The 26464-nt window shown below is 45.1% G+C and overlaps 1 protein-coding gene across 1 annotated transcript; it reads right to left on the bottom strand.

Annotated features, from left to right (window-relative positions):
- Positions 1-26309, bottom strand: Mtmr6 (Myotubularin related protein 6). Its single transcript, XM_065426894.1, has 14 exons — positions 26137-26309; positions 25658-25774; positions 25412-25574; positions 25126-25283; positions 22705-22830; positions 21265-21399; positions 20261-20393; positions 19461-19693; positions 18033-18283; positions 16562-16693; positions 15553-15679; positions 8829-9033; positions 3672-3808; positions 1-2109 (listed from the first exon to the last, which is right to left on the bottom strand). Exons 1-14 carry the CDS (start codon positions 26158-26160, stop codon positions 1963-1965), a joined length of 2088 nt encoding a protein of 695 aa, XP_065282966.1. The 5' UTR covers positions 26161-26309; the 3' UTR covers positions 1-1962.
- Between the last annotated feature and the right edge of the window lie 155 nt (positions 26310-26464).

The following is a 26464-nucleotide window of genomic DNA, read 5'->3' as shown; positions in this document are numbered from 1 at the left end:
CACATCTGAAATCGAGATTTATTCGCATGCCATTTAGCTTTCATTACAAAGTTTTTAGATTAAAATGTTACAACAAAAATCACAAAGAAGAACATAGCAGCATTTTTTAAAAGTGGCAACGAAAACAGCAAGCAAACACCAGTGAATCATTAAATCATTACACTACAGAATAAAATAAAAAAATAAGCAAGCCTAAAGAAAAATTAAGGTAAGTGGTCATAAATTCTGTACAGCTAAACAAAGTATATAGATAGTGGGCCTTGGTTTCGTCATCCAGGACAAGTGGAGCTGCTAACAGGTCCAGAGGGAAAGAATATACCGTCTCTAGAGCAGGTGGTAAAAATTGGAGGGAGGGGGAGCTCATCAGTAACCAGAGGCCCATGCTAAAATGATCAGCGAACAGTTACACACTCTCTGAAAAGCGTCAGTAGTGCAGCAAAGACAGAAAAAAGAAAAGGCTGCAGAGAAACAAAGGAGTCATCAATGCACAAAAGGTCTGATCAAGAAAAACAACTTCCACAATGCCGTGATTGTGTTGGTGCAAGTATCAGGCACAGAAAAACGGGCTTCACCGTGAAACGTCACACATAGACATGCACACAACGTTCGTAGTAGTATGTATATAGAGTATATGGTAAACTTGCGCACAACCATACAGGAGTGTAACACACGGTGTGCAAAAAACTGCTCTCACAGGATGTGAGGGAAGGTTATAAAAGGGCCACGTGATAAAAGGGCTCGAGTTCATTTTTTTTTGTGTGTGTGTGTGATGGCGAAGCAAAGCACAAGACATCTCTACTCTCTGCAAGGGGCCAACTGGAATGTTGGGACTGTGACAACATTGAAAGGAATTACAAGGAGAAGAGAAAGACCTTGCTCTAATGGGTAAAAGAATGTTTACCTCATACTAGTTAAGAAGATACAAGCACTAGCAAATAAGCCTAAAAAATAAACTCAAGGTACTCCAACTCCGTTACAGCCTCGCCTATAACCTGACAACTCACGATGGCTGACGGGGCGGTACTGTCCTGGACACGGATCAACTTCTGCCATGTTGGCATTTTGAGCCAATTGATAAGGACATAGCAGCCTTGTGGGCCAACCAAAGCTGACAAGATGGCAAATTCAGCTGCCTCCAGAATAGTACCCAGACAAGAAAAATGGCAATAACTAAAACAGCAATCTCCATAAGTACCATATTTTAGCAGCTGACTAGACAAAAAAGAAAGTTAACTCACATCCACAAGGCATGCGGGCACCAAACTAAAATCTAGGAAGTCGTAGCCAAGTGACAACATGCCCTTAGAATTTCCAAGGCTACTAGCACTGGCCAAGGGTAACCAGAGTGCTGCCTTTAAAAACTGCTTGTTCCTCTTTTGCGAACAGCCCCATTAAATTGTATCATACAAAACATTATGCAACACAGTAGCTTTCTCACTTAATACGAGAACAATGCAAAAAAACAACCAAATTGCATCGCAGAGGCTGGTATCACAGCCATCACAACAGGCGTTAAAAACAAGCAACAAGAACTATCCTGTGAGGTCTCAGAACAGCGGCAAGGTAGCAGCCATGTCTAGGATGAGGGGTCCCTTTCTTCCGCATTTTTTCTTGCATAGCTATGGCCTAAGACCCAATAGTAGTCATGAGACAGTGAAACCCATTCCATCCTCGTCATGGGCTTCAACCTACCAATTCCTATGCTAATTTTAAAAGACATCAACGTGGTAGTACTACGAAGCGCTCTCGGATCTGGACAGCCTCGCTGCGGACCTCACTTGCTGTACATCAGTAGCAACATTAGTGCCTTCTTTTCCCCCATTTTCCCCAGAGTACAAAAAGAATGTTGTAGCAACGTCTTCGCGAGTGCGCGACACGTTCAAGTCGATGGATCCTTGCAGTGTGATGGGGCAGGAGGTGCAGGAGGAGGAGGGAGGAGGTGCCTGTCTCTTCCCGGCTGATTTAGGAATCTATCGAATTAGTGTGCGTCAGTTCTTTGTAGCAGTGTCGGCAAACTGGCACTGGTCGCTTGGTCATGTGCCCAGGTAGACACAACCTCTTGTCTATGCAACGAATGCAGAACACGTCTCCGCAACTCCAGCAGTGGAACTGCAAAAATTTGACACAGAATTATGGCAGAGCACTGTAATATCCCGAATCTGTGCATGTCTATTAGTGCCTACGCTTGCAGAGCTTACAAGAAGAAAAATAACTGTTCTACATTTTTATCCTACCCTATGCACAAATCGTAATCCTCTTTACCTTTTTAAAGATGCATTGTGCTCCAGTGTGCTATGTTATAAAACCGCGACTACCACTCTGCCTTACTGTATGCCTTTGCCAAAATATTTTTCAAAAGTTACACGAGCTTAATGTGTCAAAAAAATGTTGTCTAATATCGTCGCATCCTCCATACTTCTGCAGATAGTGCACTGCGTCGACCCAAAATGTGTTGTACTGGAGCTAGTCTCCAGTACAACACATTTGGAGTACAGTACAAGAGCTATGCTCCCTGATATAGTTTTATGCAGTGTGGTCATGTGTAGTTCGGCCTTCAATACTGGTAGTGTGTATGTGGTCTCAGAGGCCATGTCCATAAAACCCGTCTTCATTATCTGCTTGCAGTGTAGCTGAGTCCTCGTTTGACTATGGTCAATTCGTGGATTTAAAAGCAGTTATAAAAGTCTCGAGCACAAATATGACCAAAAGGACACTGCAAACATTGTTACTGAAATGTCATGCTGTGGTAGAAAAGAAACATGCTACTCTATACCTACTTGCGCTAGCAAAGCCAATGCCATCTGTCAGTAGCGGACAAACATGTTCACATTCGAAAGAAGGTTGCGATTCAAGCATGACAACTCTTTATTGTGGCGGGTAGTTGAAGGCTGACTTTCACATGTGCTGCCACAGTTACTGATAACTGATATGGCACAACTTCATCACAACAGTAATGTTGCTTAATGTAATCCATACTGTCCTATCTTATCACTACTACCAAGCTTAGCAATAAATTAACTTCGTTGTTTCACCATTCCTTTGTGACATCAGGTGTTCATCTGTGCGCTGACAAGTCTGTCCTCACATGCGCAAACTGGCACTGACCAAACTCTGGACCTAAGTAATAGAACACTGACTGGTCGAAAGATCATGAAACTTTAACAGTTTAAATCCAGACTACATCAGGAGCAGCAGTGTTCCATCCTTTATTACACGATTACTACCAGTGATAGACTGTTTTTGGCAAGATTACCGAGGTGTTGCGAGAGCTTGAAGAAAATTTGGTCACTGTGGCCTATAAGCATATGAATATTTTAAGATGACCAGTGCATGCATCATTGCGGGAAAACTGGATTAAAAATGTGGAAAACCCGTGAAATCAACCAATTTAATTAATTTAATTCTGGGGTTTTATGTGCCAAAACGACAATATGATTATGAGGCATACCATGTGGTGGACTCTGGATTAGTTCTGAGCAACTGGAGTTCTTTCATCTGCACCCAATGCATGGTACACAGGCATGGTTGCATTTCGCCCCATCGGAATGCAGCCGCGGTGGCCAGGATTTAATCCCATGCCCTCGGGTTTAGTAGCCCATCACCACAGCCGCTACGCTACCGTGGCGAGTTAAAGTTAACTAACATGTTCACAGTTGTAAGCAACAGATTACCTTTCTCCTGAAGTGGTCGAACGGTGTGGAGCAGGGACATTCCTTGATGTTCCTAAACGACTTCCAGTCCACAGCCACTGAGTCGAATTCCTCCATCAACTTTTGAAGCACAGTGGAACCAAAACTGTCCCCCAGCTCTGAAACAGAGACAGAGGCGAATTCAGAGAAAGCAAGTTAAAAAAAAACATAAAATTTCAAGTTAGAACTTCTACTGGCTTCAAATAAAAAGCCCCTCAACCTGCGCTGCACATTTGAAAACAGGAATAAATTGCAAGAGGCTAAACATGTTGAGTAGAGTGACTGGTAGGGACGTGCGAATTATAAAAGTTTCAATTAAGAATAGGATAGTCTTTGCCCTTCGATTCAAGAATTCACTATTCAAGATTGTTGAATATTAGATAAGGGATAACAACAGCTGATGCAAGTGGTGGCTGTTCTAAGTGATACTAGTACTGTAGAACTGTGGTTGATCCACACGGACAGACCACTCCCTGAGCAAGCACAAGGGGTAGCTCACCCCTTCACAGCCTGCGAATTTGTTGTCTTGATTTAGGCAAAGCAATTTATTATTTGGCCTATTTCATCATGTTTGTATTTTTTAGAACAATGTGTGCTGCTGTAGTACACACTTAGCTCCTTAAACAAACACAATTCTATAACGTGCATGTGATGATATGCTGTCCATTTGTTTTATGTATTACTTTTGTTGCCACTGGTGCACCACATATGATCAAATTTAATTTGCTTTTCATTTAAAATAGTGGCGTGTGAATATCAAAATATTCAAATAGGAATCAGATACGAATAGTTAATTCTGAATACTGAACCAAACATTGAACAATGATATACAGACACATTTATTAAGAAGTTTCTTCACTTTAACATGTTGGGACATTGCAATTATGTTGCCAGCAGAAAAAAGTAGACTCCACTGCATGGTTGACACTTGTTAATTATGAAAATTGAGTTAGTTCAAGCTATGTGTCTGGCCTCGCCAACCTGCACATTACTATGCATCACCAAATTGCCAAATTAACTCAGAGGTCCTGCAACAGTTGTTGCTCGGCACATTTGTCATCAAGCAATAAGCTCAGGAGCGTGTGTAGCTGTGCAAAAGTAGTGACAAGTGGGCAAGACAAGAGCTGTGCCAGCAGCTGGCAAAGTGCACTGTTTGCTATGAGCATTGCTCGGAAAATAAGTACAGCGTCTTTTCTTTTGCCCTCATTTTGCAGCACATGCATGCAAGGCTACTGTAGCACAGCAAGTGCGGTAAGGCTGCTTTTCCCTTGGTGCGAGACATTTGTCCCACTCAGTCTCGTCAAAATACTGCACTTGCACGAATATAGTGTATAGTGTTACAGAAGGATGAAAGAAGAGAGAGGACGAACAAGGATCGGAGACGCTGGCTGCTGCATGTTGTTGGTGGTCGGCCATCTTAACTGCTCTGACTCGGCCTGTATATATATTGTAAATATAGTCTTTATATACTCGCAATATCCCCGTAACGTATTGGTGGGAGGTGCAGGGTACCACGGCTGGAAACGGAGCCCCGCAGAGGACGTCTCATCACTGTCCGCACCATGAATGATGGTGAGCATATGGGATCAACGTCGTTGCCGCCTCCAATGTCACCGTCGCCAGCTACATCGCTGTCACCTTCGGTTGTGGTTGTGCAAGCCAAGGATCCTGGAACTTTCTGAGGGACCGATGGCGCCGACGCCGAAGAGTGGGTGGCTATGTATGAACGCGTGAATGGAATCAACTGATGGGACCAAACGCTAATGCTAGCTAACTCGTTGTTCTACCTAAGAGGCATGGCAAAGGTGTGGTACGAAAACCACAAAGAGGAGCTAACCAGCTGGGACCAATGCAAACAGAAGTTGACAGAGTTGTTTGGCAAACCAGCCGGCCATAAAATTTCTGCAAAGCAGGAACTGGCCTCCTGTGCTCGATCCCCCACGGAGTCCTATGTCTTGTACATTCAGGATGTGCTGGCACTTTGTTGCAACACCGATCACGACGTGACAGAAGCTGAGAAGGTCGGGCACTTGCTTAAGGGCATTGCTGACGACGCATTTAATCTGCTCATGTGCAAGCCCTGCTTTACAGTTGATGCTATTATTAAAGAGTGCCGAAAATTCGAGCAGGCCAAAAGCTGACGCGTCTTGCACTAATTCGCCAGACTTCCCAATACTGCTGCAATGTCGACCTGTGAAGATCAACCCGCACAGCAGCATGCATCGCCATCAGAGGACGTGGTGCGAACCGTTCGAAGTGAACTGGACGCGATGGCACCCGCAGCTTTCTGTTCGCGTAGCCCTGATGCTACGACTTTTTCCGTTCCTCTTGTATAAGCCATCGTTCGCCAGGAACTTGAAAACTTTGGTTCACATTCTGTCTGTGCTGTCGCCAACCTCAGAACCAATGATCGCCCTTCTACTATTCTTGCTCCACCTCAACGCTTCTCTCTGCATTATTGCAACCTGACTGAGTGGAGAACTGTGGACGACCAGCCGATCTGTTTCACCTGTCGCCGCATTGATCGTGTTGCCCGATACTATCGCAACTCGTGGCCCTCAACACCTCGCACGCCGACCGACCTGAGCCGTTTTGATGCAAATGTCCGCAATGTTTCGCCCACCGCTGAGTCTAACAGCGCGGACAACTCTGATAGGAACACATGGTACAGTCGCTCACCATCGCTGCGCGGACGCCAGTCTCATTCACCGCAAACACGTCATCCATCTTCCCGTTCGCCACAGCCACGTCGCTTTTCGTCCCCTGTGGCGTTTGGCCGCACCATTTTGGAAAACTAAGAAATGCAGCCCTTGGAGGTGGTGCTGCATTGCCTACTACCGCAGCAAATCCTCTGTCTGTGCCCACAAGGAGGAACGTAATAGACATTAAAATGGCATACCTGTCCAAGCACTTGTCGACACTGGAGCCCACGTATCTGTGATGAGTGCTAGCCTATGTAGACGTTTAAAAAAAGGTCCTCACCCCAGCAGCTGCCCGAGTGCTTCGTGTGGCCGACGGCAGCGTACTGGTTGTTCTCGGAATGTGTACTGCGCGTTTAAGTACAGTCGGCTGCCCTAGTTCTGTTCTCTTTGCTGTGATCAACAACTGCCCTCACAATGTGATCCTTGGATTGGACTTTTTATCCACTCATTCTGCTCTCATCGACTGCGCGACCGGCATTTTTCAGTTGGAACTGCCTCAACTCGCCAATGCTCTGAGCACCGCCACACCACACTTGTGCTCGCTTCACAATGTGCATCTGTCACTCGAGGCAGTTACTTACGTCACTTTGACCGCCCAGTCACAGGTTCCCGACGGTAAATATGTGCTTCGGCCCATCATCGACGTGCTTTTGAACCGGAATGTTGCTGTTCCACATATGTTGGTCACGGTTACAATAACAACATCGTTCTACCGCTTCTGAATTTCAACCTGTGCCCTCAAGTGATTCCGGCTGGCATGTTCTTGGCCAGCGTTTCTAGTGGTTTGGAATTTGACATTGAGAGTCTGAATGCCGAGAGTGGCTTATTAGCGCCAATTGCAGCTCACAGCTCTGGTTCCTTAATGGATGACTTCGCGAAAATGATTGCACCTGACCTCACCTCTGCACATGCCACGGACATACATCACCTGCTTGAATTGTACAGTGACATCTTTGATTTTGGCGACAGGCCTTTAGGCTAAACATCTGTTGTTCACCACCGTATAAACACTGGAGACACAAATCCTATTTGTCGGCATCCCTATCGGGCATCACATGCTGAACGTCGAGTCATCCAATCAGAAGTGGAAAAAATGCTCTGCAAAGGGGTCATCAAGCCATCAGCCAGCCCTTGGGCTTCGCCTGTCGTCCTTGTGAAAAAGGAAGATGGTACCTGGCATTCTTGCGTTGATTATCGCCACTTAAACAAGATCACGCGAAAAGACGTCTACCCACTACCACGCATCGATGACTCCTTAGACTGCTTGCACAGAGCTAAATACTTCTCGTCTATCTATCTTTGATCCGGCTACTGGCAGATTTCAGTTGATGAAATGGACCGCGATAAGGCGGCCTTCATCACGCCGGATCCCTTAGATCAGTTCAATGTCATGCCCTTTGGCCTATGCAATGCTCCTGCGACATTTGAACGTATGATGGCCTCTCTTCTGCGAGGCTACAAATGGACCATCAGTTTTTGTTACCTTGACGATGTTATTGTTTTTTCTCCCAAGTTCGGCAGCCACCGTACCCGACTCGCTGCAATTCTTGCAGTCTTCCGAAAAGCCGGCCTTCAACTGAACTCCACGAAGTGTCAATTCGGGCGCCATCAGATTACCATGTTGGGACACCTCGTTGACGCATCCGGTGTCCAACCAGATCCAGAAAAAGTTCGCGCTATACGCAGTTTCCCTGTGCCACATTCTGCTTCTGACATGCGTTGCTTCATCGGCCTGTGTTCTTACTTTCGCCGTTTCACCAAAAACTTCGCCGATGTTGCTCGGCCTTTGTCAGATCTTCTAAAAAAGAACACACCATTCTCATGGGGCCCGGAGCAGGCTCACACGTTTGCCGCTCCCATCGGGTTTCTGACCACCCCTCCCATACTTGTCCACTTTGATCCATCGGCACCGACCGAAGTCTACGCTGACGGAAGCGGCCATGGCAAGTTCCCTTGTTGAAACTTCGACTTCATGCTTGTGGGCAACTTTCTGTGGCGATGAAGGAAAAGCTACGACGGCAAGGTATGTACAAGTAAGGATATTTCGGAAGAAACTGCCACATCATTTACATTACATCAAGCTGGGGAAGAGAAAGTATATCCATTCACAACTTATTTACAACAGTAGAAATAGACAAAGTGTACAACGGAGTGTTAAATATGGCCTAATTTTCTGCTTTTCTCTTCTATGTTTCGGCAAATGTGAAACTGTCGCATGTGGGAGCTTCGCTGATTCAGTAGCTGTTCCAAGAAACCAAAAGTGCTCTCAAGCTCCATCAGACTACTTGGTGCAATAACATATGTGCAGAAGCTCTGCCCCTGTAGCTTTCCTTTCACTGGCACAGAAAGTTGTCCATGAGTATAGTGTGAGATGTTCGACCACAGTTGGTCGTTTCGAGTCTCTACAACAGGAGGGTTACAGAAGCAGCACACTCACTGTGTTGATGCAGTTTCTGCCGAAGCTCTTTGCACTCATTGTAGTCGGTGTCCCCGAAGCCCGAGTCGCGCACACTGACAGCCCCCTCAGAAGAGGCCGGCTGGGAGTCCAGCTCGTCCCCGGTCAGCGACTCCCCCAGCACAGAATCCAGGTCCTTGCTCGGGGTGTCCGCGTGGTGCAGCAGCTCTCGCAGCTGCGCTATGCGCTGTGCATGGGCACACAGATCTTTGTATGTTTGCAAGCGTATCTCGCTTAACAAATATAGTTTAGGACTAGACTGCTGGGCTAGTTGGTGTCGCATATTGATCACCGCACTGAGCGGAAGAAATTGTCAATAAAGGAGAGGCCAGGCAGACAGCACAGACCGTCTGTCCTGTCCGCCTGGCTTCCCTTTTCTCAACAATTATTTCTGCTCAATGCAATAATCAGTACTTAACAACAAAGCACAGTTGCCTGTTTGAAAAACATTAAGTTGGCTTTCTAGCACATTCGCACTGACCAGCCATCAATGTGAGTGTCGCCTATTAACTCTTTCGGGACCGGGGAAAAAACAGGCAATTCTGATGGGTGTCAAAAATTATTTTTTATTACGAATAGTCATTATGCTATATTGCTGCAATGTTTATCAAAATGTAGCTAATTAGATGGTCTTTCATGCATAAAGAAAGGTTAGACTTAAAAGTGATATATAATATTTTTTAAAAAATCTCAAATTCAAGATTTGCTGAAAGAACAACATAAAAAAGTTGGAAAAGTCATGGATATACAAGTGGAAAAACATAATAAAAAAAATTCAAGATATACAAAATGTGCTACAATGCCTCCTTTCTTGCTTGTGAAAATTTGGCACGCGTATCTACAACTGTCTTTTTTTTGTGTGAAATCTAGCTTGCACCAGTGGTCAGCCACTCAGGTCCCACGGTTCTTGTGCCACTCGACAAAGCAGTTCCGGGCAGTCGTAAAACACAAGTGAACTTGGCATGTGCTGCAAAAGACATTAGTTTTGAGCTCGATTTTCTTCTGCTCATAGCACAGCTTGCAGTTTCTGCGTTTTGCCACTTTTTCCGGCTTGTGGAGTGCATGTTTTGCGACGGGTGGTGGAGGCGTGTGTGCTTGCTTGGCACCGTCAAGATTCAGAAGCTGCCGAATGAGCTCTTCTCTAAAAGCTAGGTGGTCAAACCCGGCAGTGCGTGCCAGCTCAGGAATCTCTGGGTGCAATGTGCGGTGAGCTTGGAAGAGCACGAAACTGTTCACACATGCAATATCGATGCAGTGGAAGAACAGAGTCTTCCACCACCGTACGCTTCTCATGAGAACATTATAATATCCAATCATTTGATCCGATTTATCTACGCCTAGCATGCCAGCATTATAATCATGGATCAGCAGAGGCTTTGTTATAGATATCTGAGTCCAGGAGTTTTGCCTTCTTTCCCTTCTTTTTGCGGTGACCGTGTCATTTGCAGTATGAACCGTGCTCATCATGTTGACAACACGCCGGTCTTTCCACTGAAGGTACAGGATGTTCTGATCGCGCAACCATCGAATGTCGCCACGTCGAGCTTTTTTTTCCCACCGTGCATCCTTCAGTTCGGCAGGAAATCCTCGGCGATCCTTGCGTGTGGTTCCGCAAGCCAATGTTTTTCGGCTGAGAAGATGACTGAACAGGCTAGTAGAAGTGTAAAAATTGTCCATAAAGATCCTGCAGCCCTGATCAAGATATCTGTGACACAGCTGGCAAACTACGTCGAAAGCTAAGCCATGGGGCCCTGGCTGCTCACGCTTACCGGTATACACACTAAACTGCACAGTATATCCGGTGCCAGGGTCAGCTAGGACCCACAGCTTGTAGCCCCATTTTGTTAGTTTATCTTTGATATACTGTCGGATGCCTGACCGCCCTTTCGATTTCACCATGCGCTCATCCACGGAAAGATCGCGATGTGGCTGGAAAAGATTCGCTGACACTTCGTTCATGTGTTGCAGGAGCCACCACATGTATCGGAGCTTTCCTCTTGAACTTTGAGTGACATCGTCCAAGTCTGCAACTTGCAACATTGCGAGTAGAGCTATGAACCGGCGTCGCCGCATGATCCGTGGTGGGAGCAGACCGCTGTACAGATCTCCTACGTTCCAATACAGCTTCAGCCGAGGAACCTTCACAACGCCCATGTAAATTACGAGTCCGATAAACTTTAGCATTTCACTTGGGGTGACTTCTTCCCAAGATCCATCGGAACAAGCATGCGTTGGTTTTTCCAAAATGTGAGTCCAAGCATACTTGTTCGTGTTGTCACAAATTGTTTCGATCACATTCATCGAGAAAAACAGAAGAAAGAAGTCCAGAGCAGTCAAGAATTTCTTTGATCCGCTTCTGAGCACCACACCCACTTCTGCGTCCAAGTACACGCCAGGTTCCCGTCGCGGCGAAAACTCAATCCGCTTCTGCGCTGGCGGCAGCAGATCATTGCCGTAGCTTGTTGAGACCCTATCAAGTAAAGATAAAATAATGAGAACATATAGCGAGGCCGTTCACCTACTCCAGAAAGAAATGAATGTGGAACTATGCTCACCTTCGGCTACTAGATGAAGTCCGTGGCTCATCATCATCCGAATCGGAGTCCGAAATAAAATCGGAGCTGCCGAAGTCGTCTTCAGACTCTTCGCTGCTCGGTTCATCAAAAAAATCCGTTGCCGAAGCAGCGGAATCGCGCGATTGACGGCGTTCTTTTCGAGCGACCGGACGCGAGCACGACGCCATTTTCCACTGCGTCCGCCGCCGCCGCAATCGAGAAAATTCTCTCTCGCGTATCGCCACCTGCTGGAAATGAAAGAAACTATGCCGAAACCGAGAGTCTAGTTCCTGACGACCTCCTAGATGGAGCTACATGTCCAAGCGCGCGGAAATTTGAACGGGGCAGTGCACGCAAAACCGTCGATCATATATGATCGATGGCCTATGGGCCGGTCCCGAAAGTGTTAAGCCAACATTGGCAAGTGCAAATGATTACTTTTGCTAACTAATCTTTCAAACCTGCTTAATTATTCCAACTTCCCTGTGACATTGGCATCTACTCCATAGAATATCTACATGTATAATAATGACCAAAATTTCGGATTCGGATGTTGTATGGTGTGTCACTCAACTTTTTATTGGAGCAAGCCAAGCGGGAAGCGGGAGTGAAAGATTATCACATTGGAACAGCAGTAAGCTATCGTAAAGGCATAAAATGTGGCATGTTGCACAGGCTGGACAGTATTATCTTATTAAAATTTCACTGCATTTTCACCGTAACAATATGCAGCCACGTAGCGGTTCAGCGGGCTGTGGAACTGTAGTCTTCCTTGCGTGTTTAATGTCGTGTACACCCCCTTGAATTTGAATTATGGGGTTTTACGTGCCAAAACCACTTTCTGATTATGAGGCACACCGTAGTGGAGGACTCCGGAAATTTCGACTACCTGGGGTTCTTTAACGTGCACCTAAATCTAAGTACACGGGTGTCTTCGCATTTCGCCCCCATCGAAATGCGGCCGCCGTGGCCAGGATTCGATCCCACGACCTCGTGCTCAGCAGCCTAACACCATAGCCACTGAGCAACCACGGCGGGTAATGCACACCCCCTTGGGCATATACTGCAGTAAAGGGCAATAGTCAATATAACGAATTAATAGATATAACGAAATGATTTCAGCTTCCCCTTCAACTTCATTTTAATGAGGTTTGGGTTTACAACAGGTAACAAAATACTGTAAAATTTTCCATTAAACTGGCCATCTAAAAAAAACAAAAAAAAAACAAAGAAACTGATTTTACAGTCGAAATTAGTTTTTTTTTTTTCGGACTGCCTGATCACTTGGACATTTTCTACATCTCTACAATACAGTCAAACCTCATTAATACGTACCCGCATAATGTGTAATTGCAGTTTAAGCGTAGTTGCGAAGATTCCCCCACCCAGCCCCCATAGAATCCCATGTATTGGATGACCACTTAAGCCGTAGGTGCAGTTGCCCCCCCACCACCACACGATTAGTACATACTATTTTTTTTTCTCGTTCTACACGCACAGGTACCAAATTGGCAAAATCTCATGTGCGCAGACGTTCAATTCTTGATTTGCGACGGCCTCACGACAGTCACCAGCGATAGTGACATTAAAACATGGCCACTGTGACATATTTCCTGCTCATACACGTGCTGCCGATTGCCGCGCACAAAAGCATGACCTTCGAGGCTGTCTTTTGGTAACACGAAGAAGCTACAGGTAGGAGTGTGAATTCGCTGTCGCCATCAAATCCAATCCAAGTAGTAACCACGCAGAAGCACTTTCTTTTTCTTCATTCCACCAGTGTGTTTGCAGTCATGGTGTTGTAGTGTTTTTGCTACGGTCTTTGCTGCAGCGGGCTGTGTTAATTGCTTCTTTATCTTGTTTCATGTTCGTGGGATGCGGCTAAAGACTGGATTATGCCGAAGTATCACATTCTGAGCATGACAGAAAAACTGGAAATAATTCGCAGCATTGAGAATGGGACAAAGAAATCTGCGGTCGCCCGCAAAAAGAACTTGCCCTTGACAACTGTGTGCAGTGTGTGGAACGCTTGCGAAAAGTTGAGGAGCAGCATAGTGAACAACTTGAAGAGGTGCCGTATCAGGGACTCGGCTTTTCCCGAAGTGGAAAAAGCGCTGCTGCTTTGGTTGAAGAAGGTGCGGAGCTTGAACTTGCCGATTAGTGGTACCCTTCTGGCCGAGAAAGCAAAAACTTTCGCGGATCAGCTTAACTGCAGTGGTTTTGCATGCAGCAATGGCTGGCTGTCGTGATTCAAAGCCCGCCACGACACAGTCAGAAAAACTGTATGCGGTGAGGCTGCTGCAGCAGACAGAGATGGCGCCGATGAGTGGCAGAATGACCATTTGCAGGAAGCCTTGGCAACCTGCACTGCCGCTGACATCATTAATTTTGATGAATCGGCACTTTCCCACTGCCTGCTTCCTAACAGGACACTGGCATTTAAGAATGAAAAATGCACTGGTGGTTAACACGAAAAAAATGTAATATCGGTCGCCTTCGGTGTGAACATGACTGGTAGTGAGAAGCTGCCACTCGTGGTGATCGGCAAGTACGGAAAACCGCGGTGCTTCAAGAGCACCCGTCTGCCACCCAGTGTTTTTTATAAAGACAACAAAAAGGCGTGGATGACTGCTCAGCTTTTAGAACAGTACATGCACCAGCTGGACCGGCGCTTTGCCACACAGCAAAGGAACTTACTTGTCATTCTCAACAATGCGTCGGTGCATGTTGACAAATAACTTGGCAAGCATCAAGCTGCTGTTCCTGCCACCCAACATGACAGCGCTCGCCCAGCTCCTCAATCAGGGCATCATCCGCTCTGTGAAGCAGATATACCGGAAGAATCCATTGCATAGAATGTTGCTCGCCATGGATAGCGACAGGACCTACTCAATAGACCTTCTGGGTGCCATACACCTGCTTGCACACTCCTGGATGCAGGTTCTGCCTGCGACTGTGCAGAACTGTTTTGCGCGAGCGAAATTCGTCGTGCTTGAAGGCGGCGGCGACGAGGTCAATGAGGACACTGAAGACTGCATGAGGCTCCTTGCAGCGGTACTAGAGCGGCAAGGTGATGCTGCGGAGCAAGTGAATTTTGAGACTTTCCAAGACGTCGATGCCGACACTGTTACATCTGCAGGGGTTCTTGGATAGCGACATTGTTGCCGCCGTCGCACCTCGCCCAACTTCAAGTGAAAGTGATGACGATGATGTCGATGTGGAAGTGGATGACAGCCCTTCATTATCTGACGCAGCGCACGCTTTGAGCATCATGCGAGCTTTAGCATGACGCCTTGCCGTCGTTGCGGCTAAGCTGCCACGACGGTCAGTGAAGATCACAGATATTTTGCTGCCTACCCGCAAATAAAGCCTGTCGGAGTGTGTGTGTTTGCAAGCATTATGATGTAGTTCTTCTCCGGCCAGTAAGTAGCCACTAAACTGGTATTGGCAGTTAATTCGTATATAGTTTAGTGCGTACCTAAATGATGTTCCTGGCCGACTACGTATTAACAAGGTTTGACTGTACGCCGTTATTTGTGAGATGGTAGCAGCCAAGATACACCATGCTTCTGCTATGTTAGAATGCACGTAAAGTTTCCTATATATGAAATGAGAACACGATGCATGGGAGTCTGTGGGCTCGGTGCCAGGACTGTGCAAAAGCAATGCAGCAGCCAGGAGAACACGACAACCAGGGAACTATCAATGGGGTTCCACTTCACTGAGCTCAGATCTGTCAACAGCAACACTCAAGATCATGGCCAATAGTACAGTCTAAGTAGACTGCTGATGACCACTCAGATTATTAGTGAAAGTGTGAGTGTGTGTTCAGGTTGCATTCATACTATGAGCAACACAAATAATGCTTATTTTAGTGTGCCGGCTTATCCTGTAATGCTGGCAGACACCAACAATGCTGCTAGACACACGGCGTTGGCGATTGAGTGCTCCATCTTCAACATCTGCTTGTTCCCTGGGTTACAGTGCATGGCCAAGACAACTGCTTCATTACTATCAATGCATTGTACGGTATTGGTAGGTCCACGCTTGGAAATTTAACAGTTTCAATGGCGGGTGGTCAACAAACCTATTCTGTTCTGAGCATTTCCCCCCCATGTGAGGAGAGCATGCACATACACATGCACACACACCTTGACAAGGTGTTGGATGTGGTCTTCCAGGCTGAGGATGTGATCCTTGGTTGCGGCCAGGATATCACTCAAGGGTTCACGTGGATGGACTCCATTCTCAAATCGGTTGTACATACCCCTCCAGAACCTGTGAACACAGAGAACGCAAACATTACTCTTCAAAAACTGCCGTTCTTGAAACAACTACAGTGAAATTGAAGTTGAGCGCACTAAAGTTTGTCTAAAATAAATCAAAGGTATGCACCATGTGTGGTCATGCCAGATGAGGAATGCAGATTTTCACAGCATGACGTGTCTTGCTTAAAGTGTGCTCTCTAATATTCCTGTGACAGATGTAGTTGCCATTTAGTTGCTGAGTGCCTAGTAATAGCTATGATGACTGCTTTATACTCAGAACCTTAGGTGGCCACAATCAGTGTATGCAACGAACGTGCAGAGTGCTGCAGTATTATGAGATGCCTTAACATAGGTCCCTGATGTTCATGGTCACTGGGAAGCCTCCAGGCAAATATGTGGAGCCATAATTTTACCTACGTGGTGTTCTATGAGCACTTAAATTTAAGTGCATGAGCATTTTTCCATCCCACCCCACTGGAATGCGGTTACCATGGCCATAGGACAGGTAGCAACACATGAACAGTTGGTGAGGCGAGTCTTCAGCTGTGACTGAAGGCCCAGCAATTAAAGATAGGTGTGTAAGTGACTGATTCCAATGCAAATCCCCTGCTTCCACAAATCTGTATATCTAAATTGCAGAGCAGTCAGCACATAAGGACTATATTAGCTACAAACTGTCTGCACAGTCAAAACCTTTACAATCATCTACTCTGTGGTATTTGCTGTGCACCATCATAAAAGAGCTATCACTCTCCTATGTTGATACTATTGATATGCTGCCTTCAAGCAGCATATCAATGGGAATGAACCCAATGTCACTGTTTTTCACTGCTATTACTGGGAGTGCCACTTCTGATGTTAAACAGAAAGAAAGCAAAGGCTTGTTGCAGACCTGATTGCCTGTGGAGCCAGTGATGGGTGGAGGGTGTCAGCTCCTCTCCTGTCCGTCCTGTACAAGGGGTTGACGTACTCCGAGATGTGGTTGCCCAGATAGGCCCACAGTGAGTAGGTCCTGGAGCTCAGCCTACGGCGTAACAGAGTCACTAAATGATGGCTTTCACATGCAAATGATCCATTCTTAAGTTTCACATTTTGAGAGATAACAAATTTTATGAGAACACACACATGTACGCACTTCTGCATGCTCAAACTGAAATGACAACCTTCCGAAGTAGGGGCTAAGGTTAGGTAGGCTAACCTTTGGAAGGGGGGCAGAGGGGTTACAACGTCCCCCTTCCTTCAATGCACAACTGCTCACATACATAGAATCATGTCTGCCCGAAAACGAAGACAAAACAAGGAATACACAACAACAAGATGAAGTGCCAGACAGGAATGACAATGTGTGCTTCGTTTTCCTTCTTTTCTCTTAGCTCTTCTTTAAAGAGCCTCTCACCAGGCCCCGCTGCAAATGTTGCTTACACATTTGAAGCTGTAAAACGCTGCATAAGGAGCGTTTTACCAAAATAATTTTTGAAATCGGTTCGTTATTGGGGGAGATAGAAGAAATCAACTGTCTTGCTACCATGCCACCAGGAGGCGAGCGTCGCTGCCAATGGAGACACTCTTCCTCTGCCTCTACGTAGCATTCCTAAGAAGTGTTCCTTCCCTGTTTTCTCCCATATAGGAGCTGAGGGATGTCAAACCAGTATGTCCTCTTTTTCCTTCACTTTCTTTATGACAATGCACCTTCTGCATTGGATGATTAATCATGGTGAGTGACAAAACACAGATGACAAAGAGGAACTTATGTGACTACCTGGCTGGAAGCGGGGATCCCTCGAGAGGGTGTGCAGCGCTTGGCTGGAAATTTCAGCTGTTTTCGCAGTGCACACTGACGTAATACTTTTATTTATTTATTTATTTGTGATACCCTTAAGGCACATAATTGTACATTGCAAAGAGGAGGGGTGAGTGCACCATGCATACAATGTATACACTACACTTCTCTGTTTAAAATGGCCAAACCTGGCGAGGTTTGCATTATGAACAAGGCCCCCGTGCTTGAGCCAAAATGTCTTGGTTTCTTTCCTTCTCTTTTAATGTTTTTGGTCGGCGTCTGCTTTACCCTTGACTGGTAAGGAGCCCTTTAAGCAACATTAATTTTAACCACTATATACCGAACAAGTCCACGAATATGTTCGACTAAACCATAGAACTGAGAACTAAGCTCAAGATAATTTGTCAAATGAAGTGCTGGGATGCTGTGCTACTGACAATCACCTCACCTGGAAGGCACATCATGTACATGTCCTTGAAACCGACATGACAACAAGCGACTTGTACAAGACACTTGAATAGCTCAAATTGGTTTGTTGAAGATATGTGGATCTCCAATACCGCTCAGCCGCAGCAGCACTGACCTCAAGTCAAGGCGATCCTTCTCGCAGTTCCCAACGAAAGTGCCAAACTGGCACGAGTAGACGTGGTCGTGGATGGTGAGCAGGAAGCGTTCGTTGAACTGGAACGAGGAGGGGAACTGGTGCATAAGCTGCCAAACAGCGTCCACAAACTGGGTGAACACGGGTGCCACTTCACGTTGGTCACCCTGAACCAGGCCACACCGGTCCATGAACTTGTGCCCAAAGGCCAGCCAGTCTTTCTCAATCAAAGCCTGCAACACATGCAAAAAACACTCCATGTTGAACATTCCTTCTAATGCTACGAGCAACAGCTTGTATGTGGCCCGTTTGTATTAAGCAGTCCATTTTAAGGTGGATGGAACAATGATAATAAATGATAGTGTTTAACTGACCCCACTTTAGAGAAAGTAAAGGAAGAACAAAATAACTTTATTATGAAGCAAAAGCTAGGAGATCTGCCTGAATTAAAGAAGGTTATGACTAGCCATACAACAATGGTGATTAGGAATGAGAACTAAAGGAGATAAATACAATAAAAGATAAAGATAATGATGTAAATTAAAATTAAATTATGGCATTTTTTATGCAAAAACTACTATACGATTATATAAGGTACGCCATAGTGAGGAACTCCGCATTAATTCTGACCACCTAGGGTTCCTTAATGTGCACCCAATGCACGGTTCATGAGCATTTTTGCATTCTACCCCGACCAGAATGTGGCTGCAGCAGCCGGAATAGAGGCCGCGACCTCATGTTCGGCATCGCAGTGCCATAGCCACTGAGTTGCCGAGCCAGGTGATGATAATGATGATGGAAACAATAATGATGGAGTATATATGCAGAGCAATAGCTCTTCTCAAAGCCTACAGTCAAGTCTGTTGTCATGAGAAAACTTCACATGACGAACCCTGCCAAGGGTCTGGTCAAGGGTCCAAGACAACTATTTCAGACAAAGCTGTGCTGTAGTCTTTGAGGGATACACCATAGTGGAATATTCCAGACTAATCTGATCACCTGGTGGACTCACTCTCACATATTTAACAAAGGTTAGTGCACACCACAGCAACATTACCAAGCAGTACCCTTCGGGATTGTGGGATCAACAAGAAAAGAGATAAAAAAAGAAAGAGTGATGGGCAGACAACACTGATATTTGGATATGAAGCTTGTTCTTAGGTCTCTGCCGATTTGCAACATTCTCTGTTTTATTTTTTTTTTTGCTCATCCATGTCAACCAATTTCCACCAGAACTAAATTTCTTTAGCATACTGCGAGTTTCCTAGTGGCAGTCTAAACCACTACCGAGGATGACACTACATGAAACAGAATGCATACGACAGGCTCCTCAATACGATTTTGACAGCTTCAATTCAGTGACCCTTACTCAGCTTCAGGAGACGGTGCAAATCAAACCTCTGTGCCAACCTGAAAACCCATGATGGTGCGATAGTAAGGGTCCAGCAGGAGGCTTGCCAGGGAGCATGTCTGCGCTGTGCGGTCCCAGCCGTCTGAGCAATGCACCAGCACGCTCACGCCGTCTTCTACTGCTCGGGCCACAAAGTGCGCAGTCTCCAGGATGGCTCGGACATGTCGCAGCCATCCGCTTGCCTCCAAGCCTCCCAGAAAGGCCCCCATTGAGGGTTCACTTGCTTCGCACGCTGCAAGAGGGCAAACTTCCAGCTGCAACATCCTTCATTGCAGTTCACGTATGCTTTCTCCATTTATGGCATCTGTTTTTTATCTATATATTATTAAATCTATGCATCTATATTTTTTAAACTCTTGCCTACCTGGGCCTGGTTTAAAAATTTCAGTGTTTTAGTATGTCAGCATACTCATAACCATTCGCCGTCCAACAAACAACCATCTTGAATGTGATGGATTGTACACTTGCACCAGCTATAAGGTATGCACAAATTTTTTTTTAAAGGATATCAGCCTAAGAACAGCATACAATTCTTTGCCACCAAAATCTGTCAACGAATACCACCAAGACTTCTATGCCAACAAATATGCAGCAGCTTGCCTTTATGCTGTGAATTTTCTATGATATAAAACAAAAGACCTCACAGCCACACAGTCATGTGCTTTCAGGCCTATCCCAGAGCGTTAACCAACGATGAAATTATTAGGTAATGGCAAGCTCGTGTGAACAGACTCGGAACTTATGAATAGAACTACACGACTTCCATGCAAATTGGGCAATAAGAATACAGTTGACTCACTGTCAATGAGCTTCTGCAGGCTATTGCGCATCACGTGAATGTTTTCTATACCGAAGAACTGAAACTTGATGTTCTCGTAGAAGTTCTCATTCTCGTAGCCTTTCCCGGCAGCCTTGTTAGCCATTGCATTGATCTGCACAAAGAGAGTGGATGCAGGTGAGCACAAGAACAAACTGCCATATCCCTAGAGACTAGAATATCATACGTGGTGCTTGGTGCAGACTGAATACAACCTTTTACTTATTGAGTACCTGATACACTGTTGTATAACAAATTTCTACTGCACCATTTACAATAAGTTCAGCATGTAAATAAGCATGCACATATGATGTTGCAGAAAATTTTTTTTTTACAAGAGCTTTTGTTTCAGCTACTGCCAGTAGGAGTCCAAGAATTGTGCCACTATGTGCCTAATGATAATCACTTATTATCATCCACTAAGTGGTAAGCCATGCTGCAACATCTATCTTAAAGCACAATGGCTGACTCATGTGTTGCAGGAAATTATATCAAGGCCATGTAGTGGGTTTTTGAAAGCAGTCATGACACTCTGTAGCTGCAAAATTTGAGATCAGACTTGCCCAACTTAAATATCTCAAAAGTGCCAGCACTGCGACACGAGGTACAGTATAGGGCTTAGAGATAAGCGCAATCACAACTGAAGTGGGCTGCAACCTTTTGACACAAGACAGCAATATCTGCTTGTACATCCAAGGAAGACAACTGCTTTAATGATTTCTGTAGACAGCATATGACATCATACAATAACACATTGCATAACTTCTGTGTTAGACAAGATTTTCTCTTTTCGCTCAAGAGGAGCGAGCGGGAACCAAATACTCAAGTTCCAGGATCTTATAGCAACAATGCCATGGATTCTTTATTACAGGGTTATAGTACAAGTGCAAACGAAAATGTGCACTGCAGCAAGGAAGAGCACAATTACTACATTCCATGACAAATTTATCAGTATCAGCTGTTTAAACATTCAGCACAATACTTACTCGAGGCCGTGTGTCCACCACATACATAAATTTTGAGGTAGGATTTGACTTCAGGATACAGTTCAAGAGTTGCTCGTCTTCGACACATCGTGCTGAGAATCCCGACAGTGGTTGACTGCATCGGCATATTGCTGCCTGAAAACATGTACTAAGTTTAGACATCAGCACAGAAATACCAGACGGTGTCATTTGGGAACTGCACACATTTTAGTCACCACATCGTGTAAACTAGAGTAAGAGCTGCACCTTTATTTTTTAAAATTTTATTTATTCAATACTGCCAGCAACCTTTTGGCCACCAAGGCATGAGTGGTTACAGTGCATTATAGGCTACATTTGTTACAAATCACTGCTGTGTTATTACAACAAAGGAACAATGAAACACACAAACGCCAACAAGAGCAATACAATGAGCAATCAACACTTATTAGCAATAAAGGGAAAATCAGACATCCACCCAGTCATAACAATTGTTACAATGGAAACCCATAAGGGTTCCTTGAAATAAAACTCTCGCAGTTGAAGAAAAATTCGTCTTGGTCTGGGACTCAAACCTGGGACCACCGCCTTTCTGGGGCAGCCGCTCTACCATCTGCGCTAACCAAGCGGCTAGCAGATGGCAGGGTGAAGTCGAATTTGTCAACAACTCAAAGCAAAGGCAAAAGTTACTGTTGTTTATTCGGATGACGAACATGCAAAGGAACTTTTATTTTAGAATCATTGAAACTATGTTTCACAGCAAAAATCTGTGACCACGGCTGTCCTTTCATTCACATTTGATACTGAGTATGCCGCCACATGCCAACCGTCACACGAAAACAGCGGTGGAACTCCCCTTAACAGCTTCGCTATGAAATAAATAAGGTTTGTGCTGCAGGTACTGTAGCGTAGCAATACAATGTAACAGGTAACAAAACAACCTAACGTAAACATACGAAAATCCACTGGCACTACATAACTCGAGCCCTATAATAAGTAAAATTTCACATACTTATGTATAACAAGGTGACATTAATTCACATTACGCCTGAAAACTTCGGTTTGCTTGTTGTTACTGATATACAACATATGCCCTTTAGAACTTGTTATATAACTTGCACAAAGGCGCAGCCAATCAAACTTGAGACTTGAGACTTATATTTGCTATATCAGTATTCATTATGAAATGTTAAGCTGTGGTGCCTTTGCATTTCTCCTGTGATATACCAGTTCCACAGCAACCAGTTTCTAAAGAGCAAAGTAGCAATTTATGAGAACCATGTTTCAAGGAAACATACATGAAGCCACAAAGAAAACCTGTGACTAAAACACAATGAAATTAAGCCCTAGCCTATTAAAGCACTACAAACAGCATCATGTGATTCATGCTCAAAATATGAGGCTAATACTTCAAAAGTCTCATTAGAGCAGAGACAATGAGTATTCTCTACTTGCACTCACCATGTTTTTATTCAGGTAGGAGAGAACAGGCAGCCTTCCTTTACTGCGAAATTGACTACTGCTAACGAGTATTGCAGTACTGGCCACGGAGGGGACATAGAGGTTCCTAGGGTATGTATCACAAATCTGAAAGATGTGCCCACAGGAATTAATTGCCCCACCCCTAAATGTCAAAGCAGGTAAAGTTCACCACGAGAGTTCAATGCAAGTCCAGTGATCATGCGGACGGTGTACAAGAACGCTGTGGACTTGTTCCGCACAAAGTCTGCACTAGACAAAACTAATAACGACACAAAAATTTTATCATTTTGCACTGCTCCAACTAAAAGCAAAACATAGAGCCCCTGTGCTAGTTCACAAAGTGCTGCACTTTACATCTGGGTGCGTGAACACATATACACGGACTTCATCACTCTATCTTATGCTTTCAAGCACGTATTCCAATGGGCTTGCAACAGACCAAAGGAAACTATGGCAACACCTAGCAAACTCACAGTGGAAAGGTTTATAGACACATAGTAATTTCTTCTTTTATGCATTAATTATATCACAGAATATATGCAACGTTTTTCTACCACGCATGCAGGGTGCCGTTAACAAAAAATGCAAGGAATTTTATGAAGCGTACTTTTAACACGTTCGGTATTTGCAACAAACTTCAGATGGCTGTAGGACACAGAGAAATAATATTTTTTTACATCCTGTAGATTGTGTTAAGGAAGTATTGGAGTGGATGCCATCATTGGTGGTAAACACAGGCACTCCTAGTGGTAACTAAAAATGTATGGTTGTACAGAAAGTTTGTGTGCATGAATATGGTTGCAAGAATGCATTCAATGTTTCACAACCATGTAAATTTGATGTAACTGCGCACAAAGATATGAAATCGTTTAAATAAATTCACCCTCCATAATGGTGGCACTGATTAACCAAAAATAAAATGGTCTATACCACACAGTTGCGTCGGCTGGGGAAAGAAAGAAACAGCCCATGCAGGTGCTGCAACGGCAGTGCAAACACTGAAATTCCAATCTCTATCAGCTAGCATCTACAGGGTCTATTCTGAAAGTAGTAAGACTCATCTTCTTAAAAAAATTTGTATTCATGAGAATAGTACCAACTATTAAGATTCTTCAAAGTAGCACCCTTCCGCATCTACACACTGCTGCTAACGAGGTTTCCAGTTTTCGTACCCCTACAGGAATGCCTGGACCGGAATGCTGTTTAGCTTCCTCGTCATGGCCTGTTCAACCACCTCTACCGATCCGTTATGTTTCCCCTTGAGCATCGATTTTATTCTCGGGAAAAGAAAAAAATCTGGCGGGGCCAAATCGGGGCTGTAAGGGGCCTGAGGCAGCGTTGCCAACTTGTGCTGGGCAAGATACTCCACTATGCGGAACGCTGTGTGGCTGGGCGCATTGTCATGGCGCAGCCACCAATTGTGGGCGACGGCTGGGTGGACACGAACAATGCGTTTTCTTTGAGGACTTCCACGTAAAAAACTGCATTAATTGTTTGTCCGGGCGGTACGAACTCTTTGTGAATGACTCCATATCGATCAAAAAAGCAAATCAGCATGGACTTTTGCTTGGATTTGCTCATTTGTGCTTTCTTGGGGTGTGGGGAAGAAGGGCTGTGCCATTCTGAGCTCTGCCGCTTGCTCTCTGGGTCGTAATCAAACACCCACATCTCGTCACCGGTCACTACATCGTATAAAAAGTCGAGGTCCTCATTCACATGATGAAGAAGATCCTGGCAGATCGCTTTCCGGTTGGCCTTTTGCTCCTCTGACAACACTTGTGGCACGAACTTCGCACACACTTTTCTCATGGCTAAGTTTTCTGTCATGATCTTAAAAACTTGGGTTTGAGGAATGCTCAAGTCATCAGCAATCATTATGATACTCATCCTATGATCACTGTTCAGTATCTTTTTCACTCGCGACACATTTTCATTGGTCTTGCTTGTCGAAGCTCGTCATCTTCCACTCTTTCCCTACCTTCTCAGAACAACTTGTGCCACTCAAAAGCACCTGATCTACCCATGGCAGCATCACCGTAGGCCTCCTTAATCATGTCGTGAGTCTCTTTGCCCGTTTTACCAAGTTTTACACAAAATTTGATAGCGTATCACTGATCCAGTAAATAGTCTATGATTCTCCATGACGAGGCGTTTCTACAGGGGTTCACAGTAGAAGCGACCTGCTCTCTTCAACGGCCGAGAGCCAAATGCCGATTTTTCCCAGCGTTCCCAATATCCCCCTTCACCGATCCTGCATGCGCAGACCGGCTCTCATCCGTCCATTCGTCAAGGAAAAAGCCAGTCCTACTACTTTCAGAACAGACCCTGTATGCACCAGTCCACACATTTTTAACGGTCCCTGAAAGCACCGGCACAAGACAAGGTACAAAGTAAGTGTACCTCATAATCTTGATTGATGTTTGTTGCAGACCAATAGGTGTTTGGCACACCCATTCGAACATACTCCGCTTGGAAGTCAAACTTGTTCCAGCCCATTGACTTCGTGAGGTCTTCATTTGATGCAGTGTAATGGAAGCAGTATAGGTCATTGATGTGTACTGAAAAGGTTGGGTAAAAAATTTCAAGCAGCATAAATTACTTTCATTTGAAGAGGCATGTGCAACATTAAACATCTGATAATTGGCGACGAAAAATATGTTTTCTAAACGTCAGTATTCATACTCACGGGGTTGGGAGAGTTGCTGCAGAGAGATAAAGATGTCATGGCAGTCCCTCTCCTTAGGAATCAAGAAGGTTACACAGAGGAAGTTCTTGCACCTAATTTGAAGCGGCGTGCCGTTTGCCGATATGGGAAGCTTTGCTATTGATGCAATGTGCATGTGAAGGATCTGCGAAACAGGGCACGAAGGCGCTATGTTCACGACAAACCTGACCTTATAAGTAAAGTGCAAGTAGGTCAGTGAAACGTTACCCATGTTTCCTTTTTGCGATCTGGGTCGAAAAAAATGAGATGAGTAGTAGTCAGATAAAGGGACCCGGTTGAAGATTTACGGTTGTTGAATCGATCCAGCATGCGGACATTTTCAACCTGCCGGGAGAGAAAACAAAACAGGCGATTAAATATTAACGGAAGCGCTTCGAATGAGTCTGTGTCAATTGTTCCTATTCACGATTTTGCGCTTCTTCGCATTTTCCACAGTAATGATGCGCGTGTAAATAAGTGACGTTTACGAGGCGCGGCGATAGTACCAGGCTGCCCGCATCATGCTTCTTAGTAGCGTTATGTATGACACATGAAAAGTTGTTCGTTCAGCAAGTTATCCAGCTATGTGATGGCAGATGAGTGCGGCGGCACCGTATCAGCTGTTAAGTTTTGCCGGCTTGGTACCAGATTGTACCAAAAGGGAGGTGGCGAGTCATGCCAGCATACGGGCAGTGCAAAATACTTACTTTAGGGGTTCGAATTGCTTCCATTCCGGTCCAATCAAGACGAAAATAAACTATAAACACATGAGGAACTGCCTCCCCTACGGACAGAGGAGGGATAAGAGTTTTGTTTACGTCCCCCCTAAAACCACACGCAGGCTTGCCGCTTCGCTACATCTCTCACATTTGTACTTTTGTCGCTGCGTTCTGCTAGCCATAAAAACGAGCGCCTGAAGCGCCAACGCGTGGATGGCGAGTAAGCCCGATGGCGCGCATTTCAAATATTGCCGTGAGGCTTACAGCAAATGGAAGGGTTTCCAGAGTGTACACCAGCATAATCAAGTGCGTGAAC

The sequence above is a fragment of the Dermacentor albipictus genome, chromosome 3 (assembly GCF_038994185.2).
Source record: "Dermacentor albipictus isolate Rhodes 1998 colony chromosome 3, USDA_Dalb.pri_finalv2, whole genome shotgun sequence".
Classification (NCBI taxonomy): domain Eukaryota; kingdom Metazoa; phylum Arthropoda; class Arachnida; order Ixodida; family Ixodidae; genus Dermacentor; species Dermacentor albipictus.
The sequence above is the reverse complement of the archived record's forward strand: the minus strand, read 5'-3'. Positions and strand labels throughout refer to the sequence as shown.

Excerpts from the sequence above, each read along its gene's own strand:
- Mtmr6 (XM_065426894.1), bottom strand. The coding sequence starts at position 26,160 with ATGGAAGCAATTCGAACCCCTAAA. Across the intron at positions 22,831-25,125 it reads ACATCAATCAAGATTATGAG|ATTTGTGATACATACCCTAG; the intron begins GTACACTTACTT and ends CACATCTTTCAG. Across the intron at positions 9,034-15,552 it reads ACATCCAACACCTTGTCAAG|CGCATAGCGCAGCTGCGAGA; the intron begins GTGTGTGTGCAT and ends GCCCATGCACAG.